This window comes from Notothenia rossii (assembly GCF_949606895.1).
Source record: "Notothenia rossii genome assembly, chromosome: 2".
Taxonomy (NCBI): Eukaryota; Metazoa; Chordata; class Actinopteri; order Perciformes; family Nototheniidae; genus Notothenia; species Notothenia rossii.
The window spans coordinates 16,616,647-16,631,057 of record NC_136904.1 but is presented as its reverse complement, the minus strand read 5'-3'; the positions used below and the strand labels follow the sequence as shown (position 1 = coordinate 16,631,057).

Here is a 14,411-nt window from a genome sequence, read left to right as displayed (position 1 = left end):
CAAACTGAATACCACTTCATTCATTTCTATTAACATGGCAGAGAATACCCCGAGCAGATTCATGTCATACTTTATCAGATGTAGAGCCCTCATCAGATTTACAGATTCAGATGTCCTTGTGTGATCACTGATCATATCTCTTTGTCTTTTCAGGTATTTGGTGATTATTATCACTTCCGGCATCGCACAGTGGTGAAGAGATCTTTGTCTGATCACAGAGGGACACAAGTCCGTCTCAAAAGAGATCCCAAGGTAAGACGTTTATTTCAGGAGCTACGAGCGGCGCACGGTGAGTTCAGGGATGTTGATCAGGTTCATGTTTGATTGGGAGTATGAACATTTGGATGTATAATGTAAAGTTATAGAGATATTAAAATGTTCATCATATTATTATCACAATTTAAATGCAAGATCACATTAATGTGGCAAATGCAAATACATGTAGCGTGTTGTGAGAGGCAGCTTGAAACTTGGTGCCTGATGGCTGTTGACTGTTTTTGTTCCAATGTAAAAATAGTAAAAAGAATTGCAATAAGCAGAGTACTTTCAGCTGATGGGGCTTTACTACGGTTTTTTTCTTTCTGCTACACTTTGAATTATTTCAGATTATTAAGAAACCCCAAATGTACTATGTGATCCATAAACCACATTTCCATAACATCTTCTGCTTAACTCATTATATTAATATTCAATGTTATAGCCATGTTTTTACCCAACGCTGTTATTGAGTATCAAGCCAGATCTTCTTTATTGGAAAACAATATCTGATTTTTTCATGATTTATGATCTCAGAAATCTGCTGCAGCTAAGATTAAACTTTTCCTTTTACTCTCTTTTTCTATGCTTATTATTCAGTCAGTCCACCCAATGATCAGTTCCAGGTCTTGTGTGTGTAGGATGAGAAGTAAAGAAAAGAGGAAGCAAACAATACAGTAAGATAAAAGCCACTGGGCAAAGAAACAAACCAATAGCCCCCATTTGTCACCTCAGTGTAACGTCTGTCTCAGACCAGGTGCCTCGTGCTCAGAGGTCACATGATGCTCTCCAGATACATGTGGAACTATTTCCTCCTCTGACTGATCCAAATTGAAATTTCACATTTCTGTAGTTTCTCGCTGTTTTTGAGAGATTTTGAAAATGAGACAGTGTCCTACCCCATTGGGAAGGACAAAAGGGACAAGTGTGAAATTAACATTTGTAGCTGTGGGAATACAAGGGAGTGTGCGCCGGTAAAAGAAGAAGTAGAAGCTTTAAAAAGAAAATCTTCTATCCGCCTCTAACCTTTGAAAGTACTGAATATAAACCTTAGCAAGGTTTTTTTAAATCTACTTGACTAACTACTAAACGCTAAAAACGTACAGCATTAAAGCAAATGAACCTGAAGCAACAACATCAAGTGCTAAGCAAAAAACATATGTAACTTGCTTTCTGGTGAACACATTTAAAACCATGACACTGTTTCCATATGACAGCTTCACTTCACTGGTTTCATATTTAGGTTTGTGTAATGTCGTTCAGTAGTATCTGTGGACAGGGGAGTGTTAGTCTAATGGTGTTATGACAGGCTGGCTTGGTTTCACACAGCCTCTCTGCAACCTCAGCAAACATTACATTTTAGATTCAGTGTACAGCAGCACTTGAAAGCAGCTGTGTAATGTTAAATGTCGCTGCAAAAAGACAAAACTGTCATTTTTCTGCAGCCTTTCTTGCATCGCTTGCTGAACCTCGTTGTCGATCTAAAAAATATTAATTGGAGCTGCCGGATGGTACTTCTTTGTGTGTGCTCCTGCGTGGTTCACCGGCTGAGAACGTTTAAAGTGTTAGAGTGCAGAAGGGTGCATTAGACATCTGGTGCACCCAGAGCACAATGGGTTACAATGAACACTGAGTGTGAAATGGCTTAGGCTTTATATAGCCAATCGTGATCAACTCCAATACTGATCCAGCCGAGCGGCTCAGACTCCTCCGCTCCACTCCTCATTTGGTTCTTTGTTTACTCGCTGATTGGAGTTTATTTTGCGTTGTGTGTGCTCTTCTTCTCCTAATGATGAAGCTTGAAAATGTTGAAAACATTTTTCACCCCGTTTCCCATATCCCTGCCTTTCAATGGCCCGTCTCTTCTTCTTTCTGTCTCTTCTTCTTTCTGTCGCTTTTTCTTTGGAAATGATATGAACATTATGAACTGAATTGTGTCCACTTTATTTGAGTGATGGTTATTAAAGGTAACCTATCATGCAAAATCCACTTTTTCATGTCTTTTCTACATAAACCTGTGTCCCCTCTGTGTAAAGAGATTCTGAACGTTTCAGGAAAAAAGATTCTCTCACTTTTTGTCCTGATCCATTTTATAAAAACCTGTCTGAAAATGAGCTGATCAGATTTTGGCCACTTTATGATGTCATAATTATTTTTTTTGGCTTGTGTAACCATTAGCCAATCACCAACCAAGGTAACCCCCCCACCACCTTATCGCCTGAATCTCCTCCTAGAGCACCATTGTGTTCTTTTTAACCAAACATCTCTCAGAGGGGCGTGGGGAGTGGCTCCTTATTTTCATCTAAAGTAACAGACAGAGAATCAGTACTTTTGAAACAGGGCTGAAACAGAGGGGATTATGGGATGCTGCCATTCACGATCTGTTTGGCATTTAAATCCAAACACTTCAGAGACATGTTTTGTGTATATCTGAGACCTATAATATATTGATGAAAAACAGTATAATAGGGGACCTTTAAGTCAAAACTTAAAATGAAAATATACAAGTGCAAATGCAGAAGCTTCATGCACCACACAGATTCCACTGCCATACACAAGTCTAATGAAACCTGCCTTAGGGTAACACTGGCCATGCAGCCATGCTGTGCAGCGACACATCACAGGTGCACCCTGGGAATAGAGCAGCTTCTGCTGGGTTTGTTTGCGTCCGTGTTAGAAGTGGTCCACCTCCCTCTTTGGGATTTCCTTGTACAGTGCGGCTCTATTTCCTGTTGTTGAATTCCTTTTTTCCCCCAGCACCTCGGAGAGAGTGGAGCGTTAGAGTTCCAGGTTCTCCGGTCTGTGCTGGAGGGGTCAGCCCCCGCAGGAATTTCAAAGATTGTTTTATCTATTTGTCTGTTTATCTGATGCAGGGAACTCGGCAAATGCTGCAATAGCTTGCAATTCCTTTTACCAAATCCCCTAATACTTAATGAACACTCCTTACATTTGTGAAAATATGCTGCTAGAAAATCTGAGCCATTCATAAATTAAATATTTATAAACGTGATTAGCATGTGCATCAGCTGCACAGGTTTCCTAAAAAGGAAAAGCCTTGAACAAATATTTCTAATGGGAGAAATTTTAAATTCAAATGAGACCGTCCCGCAGCTTAAAACAGTTTGAGCTGAAGCCTGAACAAAAGGTGCCGTAAAGTCTCTTTGAAGAGTGTCTAATTACTGACAAAAGCACATGGACTTGTGCCAGATCTCATAGACTAACAGAGCCTGTTAATGGGCTCTATTGAAGATTTAAAGCTGCAGTCTATCTGCTACCTCCATGCCCTCTACTGTTTCCTGTTTTATTCTGTCAATGCCTTGTTGTTGTTTGGGGCTTTGCTGTTTTGTTTGGTTAGTGGAAAAGAAGTGAAGAAAAGACCAGACGTAGCAAAGAAAAGTAGGCTCAGAAATGTTGAAAGTAACCTTTTAACTATCGGCTGGCTCTGATGCCAGTGTAATAACTGTAACAATATAGTGGGGATTTCACCATATTGAGCTTCAGGATAAATACAATGACACATTATCTATGTTATAATTGGTATTTTGTTCCTTCATTGTAATGATTCTTTATTTGAGGCTTTCATTTTGAGGGAGGATGCAATGTTTGTATAACAAAGAAGGACAAAAAGATGGGACAAAACCTATTTTTTGGACAGATATAGTCCTACATGTCATACACACATAATCTGGATGCATTAGACATGTTCTGTTTTTGCATTTCCATTTATAATAACAATAACGCTTTGTTAACTCCCGGGCTCTGTGTTCTGCCACGGACTATTAAAGAAAGAATTAGAAAATATGACTTTTACTTTATTCCTGTTTCCTATTGTAATGTGGAGAGTGAGCAGAACATGTTGTTGGAAAGAAGTTGCTGGAAGTGTGCTAGGAAGATACATTCCTCTGCATCTATATAAACTTGCTATGAATGACATTCCTTAGTGATTCATTTCAAGTTGTTGGTACACTGTGTTCTGAAATGATGTATTTCTGCCCACAAATGGAACTAAATATGAGGCTAAAATGAAGGTAACTAAAGCTTTCAGGAAGTTTTCCTCCCCCCCCAGAGTTCACTGATTCAGCAATGGGAATCATTGTGTGTTTGTGAACACACCCAACCCACTAATCTGTGCCATCATGTCCTCATGACTAGAGCAAAGACTTTGCTGTGATTTGATGGACATTTCCAATAACTTTGTGTCATTATCAAAACTGGCTGCACTAACTGAGACCTGCTGTCACTGAGGTGTCTGCCGTCAAAAGAGACCAAACTGTATCTCCTGTAGCAAGGACTAAATATTTTCAGGGACTTAATGCCGATGAGCTATGATCCTTCAGCTTATCAACAGCTCTTATTCAATTGTTTCAGTAGTTTGTTAAAGCCTGACCCTGTGGTTCAAAAAGATTTCTCTTTTTGAGCAACACATATTTCTTTAATATTAATTAAAAAAAGAAGACACCGGTAAATACACTCCCAGTTCTGCTTGTAGATCTCTTCCTGTAAGAGCTACACATTTAACACTCCGTAGCACCGAACATCAAATATAACTCGCTGTGTTTCCACAGTTAATACATATTTCAGGGAAATATATATTAGTTTCTTTATCAATCCTGTCATGAGTCAGTCAGCATGGACAAACTACTACGTATGTGAGAAAAACCAAAGTGGTTTCATACACGATTTCACTGAGAAATGTCAGAGGAAGTACAAGAGGGGGAATCCCACAAACCACCGCATGACGCCGAGAAAAAGGTTGTTTTCGAATTGACTGAATATCACATAAACAAGTGTAATGACGTTGAATTTGCTTCCTGCACACAACTGAGTCTTTCTCACTCAGGATGTAGAGATCCTTATCAGTCAATACGGCCGTTTGCTCTAAAACAGAAAGCCAATATCAAAGCCTGAGTGAGAGAAGCACGTCAACAGCTGGATCTCAAACTGATTAGATGTAGTAATAATGCCACTGTGGAACATCTTTGTGAAACTCTGTTCTGAAGCTCTCCTTCTAAAAATGTGATATTAACAAGACACACATTTACTGATTCAGTGAAGATGAGATCGAGCTGTCGATATCATGGCATTCATTTTAGATTCAACACGATTTGAATCGGTGCTAGAAGAAGCAATATAGCTTCTTTTTTTATCCTCATCTCGTAACTTTTGCAACTATTTTAAAACGGATGTCATTTTTGGCAATTAAATGAGCACGGAAAAAATATACAGTTATTGCATCACCAACTTACAGTGGGGCAAAAAAGTATTTAGTCAGCCACCAATTGTGCAAGTTCTCCCACTTAAAAAGATGAGAGAGGCCTGTAATTTTCATCCTAGGTACACCTCAACTATGAGAGACAAAATGAGGGAAAAAATCCAGAAAATCACATTGTCAGATTTTTAAAGAATTTATTTGCAAATGATGGTGGAAAATAAGTATTTGGTCAATAACAAAAGTTCATCTCAATACTTTGTTATATACCCTTTGTTGGCAATGACAGAGGTCAAACGTTTTCTGTAAGTCTTCACAAGGTTTTCACACACTGTTGCTGCTATTTTGGCCCATTCCTCCATGCAGATCTCCTCTAGACTAGAGCAGTGATGTTTTGGGGCTGTCGCTGGGCAACACGGACTTTCAACTCCCTCCAAAGATTTCCTATGGGGTTGAGATCTGGAGACTGGCTAGGCCACTCCAGGACCTTGAAATGCTTCTTACGAAGCCACTCCTTCGTTGCCCGGGCGGTGTGTTTGGGATCATTGTCATGCTGAAAGACCCAGCCACGTTTCATCTTCAATGCCCTTGCTGATGGAAGGAGGTTGTCACTCAAAATCTCACGATACATGGCCCCATTCATTCTTTCCTTTACAAGGATCAGTGGTCCTGGTCCCTTTGCAGACAAACAGCCCCAAAGCATGATGTTTCCACCCCCATGTTTCACAGTAGGTATGGTGTTCTTTGGATGCAACTCAGCATTCTTTCTCCTCCAAACACGTCTAGTTGAATTTTGGTTTCATCTGACCATATGACATTCTTCCAATCCTCTTCTGGATCATCTAAATGCTCTCTAGCAAACTTCAGACGGGCCTGGACATGTACTGGCTTAAGCAGGGGGACACGTCTGGCACTGCAGGATTTGAGTCCCTGGCGGCGTAGTGTGTTACTGATGGTAGCCTTTGTTACTTTGTTCCCAGCTCTCTGCAGGTCATTGACTAGGTCCCCCCGTGTGGTTCTGGGATTTTTGCTCACCGTTCTTGTGATCATTTTGACCCCACGGGGTGAGATCTTGCGTGGAGCCCCAGATCGAGGGAGATTATCAGTGGTCTTGTATGTCTTCCATTTTCTAATAATTGCTCCCACAGTTGATTTCTTCACACCAAGCTGCTTACCTATTGCAGATGCAGTCTTCCCAGCCTGGTGCAGGTCTACAATTTTGTTTCTGGTGTCCTTTGACAGCTCTTTGGTCTTGGCCATAGTGGAGTTTGGAGTGTGACTGTTTGAGGTTGTGGACAGGTGTCTTTTATACTGATAACGAGTTCAAACAGGTGCCATTAATACAGTTAACGAGTGGAGGACAGAGGAGGCTCTTAAAGAATAAGTTACAGGTCTGTGAGAGCCAGAAATCTTGTTTGTTTGTAGGTGACCAAATACTTATTTTCCACCATAATTTGCAAATAAATTCTTTAAAAATCAGACAATGATTTTCTGGATTTTTCTTTCTCATTCTGTCTCTCATAGTTGAGGTATACCTAGGATGAAAATGACAGGCCTCTCATCTTTTTAAGTGGGAGAACTTGCACAATTGGTGGCTGACTAAATACTTTTTTGCCCCACTGTATATTAAAACGGATGTCATTTTTGGCAATGAAATGAGCACGGAAAAAATATACAGTTACTGTATCGCCAACTTATAAGCAGCCTCTGACCAGTTGTACATTTTCGGCGACATGATGTACCTTTCTATCTTTTCATTGTGTGTCTGAAAGAGAATTTACTAGAATAAAATGCAGCAGTAGGACCATAGACTGTGTATATAAAGAGTAGGACACAGGCAGGCATTCATTTTTGAATGTGGCAGGTTAGATTTATATTCCAAAAGTAAAATTCCTCAGGCTGACAACGGCAGAAGTAAATAGTGCCAGTTCCCTTTTTTCTTTAGAGACGTATACTGTATCCATCCCTGTTTGTCAGCAGTAGTTCTTTGACTGTGTCAGGGCCAATAACTGTGTCACTGCCTAAGTGCACATGTTCATTGTGTCAAAGCTGTCGCTGGAAACTTCCACATCTGCACCTCACAGGTCTGACCTCATCTTCCCAGACAGTGGGATGAATCCTGGTGGAAACGTCTCCTCCATTTTCACTGATTAAGCTTCTCACCGGTTAACAACGCAGAAAACAAACACAAGCCTTTACACACTCCTCTCTGCTCCTTCAAATAACGTTGTTCCATTATAGTGCCGTTATATTATGGCAATTTTGAATTAGCAACGTTAAGGGAAGCAGCTAATGTGAGCTTCATTGCTTCGTTTCTTTTTGAAACTCCTGTCTCTAGTGAACTGCAGAGGCGGTGCGCTGTGATTTGGTCGTCCTTCACACCAGGTGCTCTGTCCTTGCGGCAGGCAGTTCTCTGTTTTCTGTCTCTGACATATTCTTCTCTGTTCTCGTCTGCTCTGGTGTTTTTTTTCTATACAGCGAGCGAAGCTCTGCAGAGGGAGAGGGATGCAGTTATTTTCACTTTTTGCATTTTGCTTCTTTCAACATTTTCTGCTGTAGCTCACACATGAAAGCCTGCTGCAGACTGTTGTGTCGTTAGATTTGTGCTGAATGTCCTGTGTGTGTGTTGTTTGCGTACTTTGCATACATGTTTAGCTGTACCCAACCATGATAAGTCCTGCTGCATCCGACTTTACACTCATTCCAAATTTGTAATTAGTGTGGGCTTCTCTGGAGTTCCTGGGCGAGTCTCATTAGTGAGGAGCCGGCGATACTCCTGCACCTCTAATCTCTCTCTCTCCGTCTGCTGTCGTCCCACTGAGAATTCAGATCTCTATTAATTCATTTGACATGTTGATCCTTGTCCCTACCTCATAATTATTTCTTGTCCTGAAATAGCCTTTTTGGCTGGCTATATTTCTCTCTGTACAGCACCACCTCACCTTTCATGTTTGTATTACTAATGCCTGTTTCTGTGCTCTCCTTGTGTAGGTGACTTGGGCTGAGCAACAAGTGTCGAAAAAGAGGAAAAAGAGGGACATCTACCAAGAACCATCAGATCCCAAGTTCAGAGACCAGTGGTACCTGGTGAGTATAAACACTGCTGAACAGAAACTACCTTGAACAAAAGGCTGTGTGTTCTGTGTGCGTCGGTGGGACATTATTCAGCGCTGCACTGTGGTTGAGCTTTTTATCGACCCAAAGTCAATAAACCTAATTAAATTTGGGGGTTTGATGTTCCCCCCGAGTCAAAAGACAAGCGTGTATGAATCCAATATGCCATTTTTGTGCAAAGTGCTGTGGCGTGTCTTGTTTGCAGAACTCAAAGTCTAAGTGACTTCACCTGAAGGATTCAGATGAACAACAGCATGCATGCACACACACAGTGCCTTTGACTTCTGTAGTGCATGCTTTTTTAAAAGTTGTTTGTATCTCCAAGAAACAAAGAGTGAAGGAAGAGGAACAGACAGAGGGGATTCACCTTGAATCGTTCTTGTTCTCAGTTGATTGATTTTTCGGTTTGACTTGAAGAATGTGACTGATACGCTGGCCTTTTTAAAAGCAGTAACAACCCCCAAGATTTTCTTTTAGGCTCCACTCTTCCTTCCATTACTCTGAAGCTGCTTCAGGCGGCAGGAAAATTCATGGTGATGCAAAGCAGACTTGCATCAGCAGTTGTTCAGTCTGTACTTTAACGGAGGCGGACTGGCTTCCCCCGTGTGTTGGAGTAGTTAGCGCCAACTTGAAAGGCAAATGAGCAGATAAGAGCCGACCGCCTGGTTGTATTAATGTTTCCACATAGATTGTGCCATACATCCACTACAGTTATTGGCATTTCACTGATGTAGTAATCCGTCTTTGATGCATATGGGAATGGAAAGAATTTTTGCAAAAATAAATGACTTCTTAGTATCTTTTATAGCTGCGGCTTACGATTATATGCATTATCAGTTCATTTGCTAAATGTTTATTGATTAATGCTTTTGTTTTTCTAAAATGAGAACAAATGCCCATCAAAAAGTAATTATTTTTTCCAGCCAACATTTTAAAACCAAAAATGATTATCACTGTCTCATACATTAACATTTTTACCACAGAAAAAGGCAACACATGTGAGTCATTTTAATTGGTTTGCATTCCTAAAATAGTTGCTGTGAAGTCTTTAATGGACTCATCACATAATCCATGCAGCTTCACCATCCTTTGCTGGCACACTGTTAACCCTAAAGGATAACAAACGTCTAATAAAAGAAAAATGTTAAAGACGATTACTTAACCTAATCTGCTGATATTTATGAACACGATGCACTCTGGTATTTTGTTAGAGGTGCTGAACTTGTGTGAGTGGGAAGCATCAAAATAAAGATTGATTTCTATTTCTAAGTCTGTGTGGGCATCCCATGAGATTGCAAAGCTCATTAAAACAGCAAAAGACATGAAAACTGGAGCACCACCTTGCTAGTCTCAGATCCTTCCACTCTGTATTATTCCGTAATGAGCTTTAAGCAGAATACAAATGTCCCCTTCTTAACAAAGTGTTAACACTTTAGTTGACAACAAACGAAACCAGATCGATGAGCATTAATCAAGATGAAGCTTGTGGACACGTCACACACTGTGCAAATAAACAGATGATAATTTATTTTGATGTTCAGAAGTCTAAAGATGTAACAGAGGATTTCAGGTTTTAGGCATCTCTCCCTGTGCCTCATTAAAAGTGGACCTGGCTGGCCAGAGGAGAGAGTGGGTGTGTTGTGGTGTCCTTGGTGGACAGGTGCTAATGGTCAACACCCGCTATAACAATGAATATTTCATATTGTTCAGATATTTACCTAAATGATGAGACATTGTAAATCATGGTCAAGCCTCAAAGCAGCTCCCAGGCTCGAGTGTGCAGAAGGAATACTTTCATTACGGAAGAAAAAGGACTCACTTGATGAGCAATATTTAAAATGTTACATTACCATGCCCCTCAGGCTGAGTGTATAATAAATCTGTCGGCCGCAGAGGGCATTTGTAATTTAAATCAGCAGTGAATATCACAACTCGGATTTAATTGATATTATTCTTGATGGTTATGGTGTCAATGACATTACAAGGCTCAAGAACAAAACATAATCCTATCTGATTCACTGCATTTAAAAAGGTCTAGAATCTAAGAGTGGTGCGTCAGACACACTTTATTTAATTGAAGGCACACTTTAAAAAGAAAAGCTTTGATCTTGATTAAAGCCAGAAATAACTTTTGACCAAATGTCAAGTTGAATGTCAAAATCATATCAAAAAGCATAACGAATGATTAGTGTGCCACGATCCAGGTTTGCTGTGCTTAGTTGGTATTAATAATAAATGCAATAGAAGCTAGCATGGCATTGCTGCTTTCAGGGGAGAGATGCTCTCTGTAACCTTGCAATCCCTCCGCCACTCAATTAGAAACTTTTGCTTTTCACTAAGGAAGAATGACTAGCTGCTCCCTTGTCCTCCGTGCTTCACTCTTCATCAGATGTCTTCATTCAGACGTCTGAAATGTTTCTTCAGGCCAAGGACCCCATAGCTTAAAGAGAGAATGAGTTACTAACTACATGTGTATCAAATATGCATATTGATCTGGCCCAACAATAATGTAAAGTGCCATGCATAAATATAAAATAGTTCATGGGGCATATAATACTGAGTTTCATGGGTAACATTTAAACTATCAAAAAAGCTGTGTAAAGCAAACCACTTTTTTATTTCTACTAAAATGAATTTATTTGTGATAATAATATCAGCCCACTCTCCCCCTGCGGTAACTCTGAGGACACTTTGAGGATCCACCTTGCTTAACAATTAGAGTGTGCCAGTCCAGATATAGTTAAGAGCACATTCTTGTCAGCAATCAGGTGTCTATCAGATAATTGGATTCAATCTAAGCAACTTGTCTTCTCCGTCCTCAGTACAACCCAAACCACCGTGACCTGAATGCCAGATCTGCGTGGGAGTTGGGCTACACAGGTAAAGGAGTGGTGGTGTCCATCCTGGATGATGGAATAGAGAAGAACCATCCTGACCTAATGCAAAATTACGTGAGTATAACTCCTAAATAAAGCATGGTATGTTATCCACAGTGAGGATAAGACAAGAATGGAGATAATCGAGCAGATTTTCTATAACAAATAGTCTCTTCTTGTATGTGTGCTGAGACTGATATTTAGAACGATTTACATACAGACAGATTTGAAGGTTTTGCATTTTGCATGTAGACGATAGATTGAAGTACGTACTTGAATGGATCACACTGACCTCGGCGTCTAACTATAACGGCTTATCTACGCCTTTATTTAGGACCCGGATGCCAGCTACGATGTGAATGATGGCGACCCAGATCCCCAGCCCCGATACACGCAGCTTAATGACAACAGGTACACATCTACACAAATAACAACTCCATGTTAACTCTTCTCTCTGCCTGTTGGTTTTCTCCATCTGTGTTTTCTAAATGCCGGCGGGAGGGGTGAAATGTTCTCTAATTTGTCCCCCTCACTGTCTGATACCTAGCTGTTTATAAAAAGGCTTTATGTCTGGGGCACCATTTATGTGAACACAACTAACTAAAGGCCATTGTCTATGGGGTTTGCCAAAGATATTCTGGTTTTTATTTACAACATTTTTGTGGTTTTGCTCTGGGCTGTTAAACCACACAGGCGCCACCAGTCTATTTCTAAAGCCTGCGTGAGGAGAGTAAATCTAAACTGGGATTAGGGTAGTGTGTGAAGAAAACAGCATTATTGCAGTAGCCTCTGCATATGGCATTAGGACTTGTTTACCACCACAGTGATGCCTTGTAGAGAATTGATTAAATTAAGTTCATCAGCATTAATGAAGCAGAGAAAATCTCTTGGCTCTGGAGGGCCCTTGATCGTCTTCCTTCATTCTCAGCGCCTGCCTCCTGTGTGACGTTAATTTCTTATTCGCTGTAATCTGCTGTTTGTGGGCAACTGGCCTGAGAGGCTTTTTTATTTAGAGGCTCACCATGATTACTGGTGATGGGCACGGGAGATTATACTTCTACGAGGTTGGAAATAAAACATCACCATCAGAGACAGGGGCCAGAATCGGGACCATGAATAAGGAGGCCTGAGGGGATAGTCAGAGCTGTTACTGTAACTACGCCAAAGCTGTAATAACTCCTTAAAGGCTTTGTGAGACTTATGAGAGGTGGAGGCTGATTGTAGAGGCTGTGTTGTTGTTCTCATAATTAAAATTGAGAACACTACTTTGGGGCAGAACCTCCCACACACAGACAGAATAATCATTAAAAGTTTTGATAAACATTGAATCAAAGCAAACAAAATGTTGTCGTCTTCTTATTCAGCCCTGTGTGTTCAAGATTTTGTGCCAGTGCCTCAAACTGTTTTCACCGTCACTATCAAACAAACCCTAAATGATGGCGTTTGTTGTGGAAGAATGTGCGAGAACATCCCTCCGGCTCCACAGATCTAAAATCTGTGCCAATGCACGCTTAAGCTCCTCTGGTGGCTCCTAGTGGCCCAGAGCCCAGCTAAGACACTCACTATTGATGTTTCCTGCTTTTGGCTGCACCTCCTTCTAACCCTCACTCACCTCAGCCCTTATCTCCTACCAGCCGGCTCTCCGTGTCTTCCTCGTGGCGGGACCAATTTAGAGCGAGACTTGTGCTGTTGTGTCTCTGTGCCAGTTTCTCTCACTTTACGCTGGGTTGGTGCAGATGCATGTGTAAACAACCCGTGGGCGGGCAAGAACATGCGTAAGGTTTTTGTAGGACTGTAAGTGTCTGTTCCCTGCAGAAAGCACAACTCTGTTCACCTCCACAAGGCTGCCTTTCTATCCCAGCATGCGGGCAGCAGGGAGGATGGCTCGGTAGCAATGTGGCCATTCACCCCCATGTTTATCTAAGATGGCATGTGATCTAGATGTTTTACTTTCCAGGGTTTACCCCCTCTGGATCCTATCAAGACGGTGTCCAAATGTGCATATTTTGGATTAAAACTGGCTCAACAGGGATGGAGTAATATTATCTTATATATATATTATTTATTTTTTTGGACAAATATTCAATTTATCGCCCCCTGATTAGAGAAATACTAACTTTTAACATAAACAGTTGGAGTCTGAATCCAGAATTCCGAAATATGAGTTGCCAAGCGGTGGATAGAGGGTCCTTTTCAACATTACTGCAGACTGATTCATTCTCAGACGGTCCTACATTAATATCTCCCTTGATATTTTCCTTCATATTACCCTCTCTCATCCTTTGTCCAAACGGCCAGCTCATTACTAACCTGGCAGTACCATTAAGAGACTTAAGAATAAGCAGAGCCCAACATTTGTTCAAATGTACCTTTGTGGTTTAGTGCAACCCCGAGACTAATGAACAACAAAACCCACAATGCAGGGCCTCGAGAGCCTCCATGATTTAAAAAAAAGAAATTAAGTTAATGTGAGATAAAACAATTTCAGGGAATGAAGGATTTTGTGTGCCAGAGAAGTGGGTAGAGATAAAAAGATCAATGCAATGTTGGACAAGTACATATTTCATTGAAATGTCTTAGATGGTTATGCTTTGATAGAGCTTTTAGCTGAATTTATGTACAACTTCGAAGTCTCACAAAAATCCTTCTTATATAAATGTTTAATGAAATGTTTTAAATTCTGATACCAACAGCTATAATAATTTAGCAATAGTGTAGTCTTTTTCTTTGTTTGTATGCTTGGTTAAATGTCCTTTCAGCCATCTTGTAGTGAAGTCACTCATTTGTATGTATCTCAATGTTCAGGAGCCTCTGTTAGAACTTGTCAAGTATCACTTTTTGCACAGGGCACCTGAGAGGATTGCTGTTTACGTAGCACAAGAAAAATTGCAGAATCAGTTCTTTATATAATGAGCTCAAAAGCTGCTTTGTGCCATTTTATTTTTTGTAATGCACTA

At 40.6% G+C, this 14,411-nt stretch overlaps 1 protein-coding gene across 3 annotated transcripts in view; it reads left to right on the top strand.

Moving 5' to 3' along the window:
* furina (furin (paired basic amino acid cleaving enzyme) a) overlaps positions 1-14,411 on the top strand; it is an 85,257-nt gene that overhangs the window by 42,943 nt on the left and 27,903 nt on the right. For all 3 annotated transcript variants that reach the window (XM_079663700.1, XM_079663702.1, XM_079663701.1), the window contains exons 3-6: positions 154-252; positions 8,456-8,551; positions 11,401-11,529; positions 11,789-11,865. In XM_079663700.1, the coding sequence (XP_079519826.1) occupies positions 154-252; positions 8,456-8,551; positions 11,401-11,529; positions 11,789-11,865 (401 nt within the window). The remainder of the gene's footprint in view (positions 1-153; positions 253-8,455; positions 8,552-11,400; positions 11,530-11,788; positions 11,866-14,411) is intronic.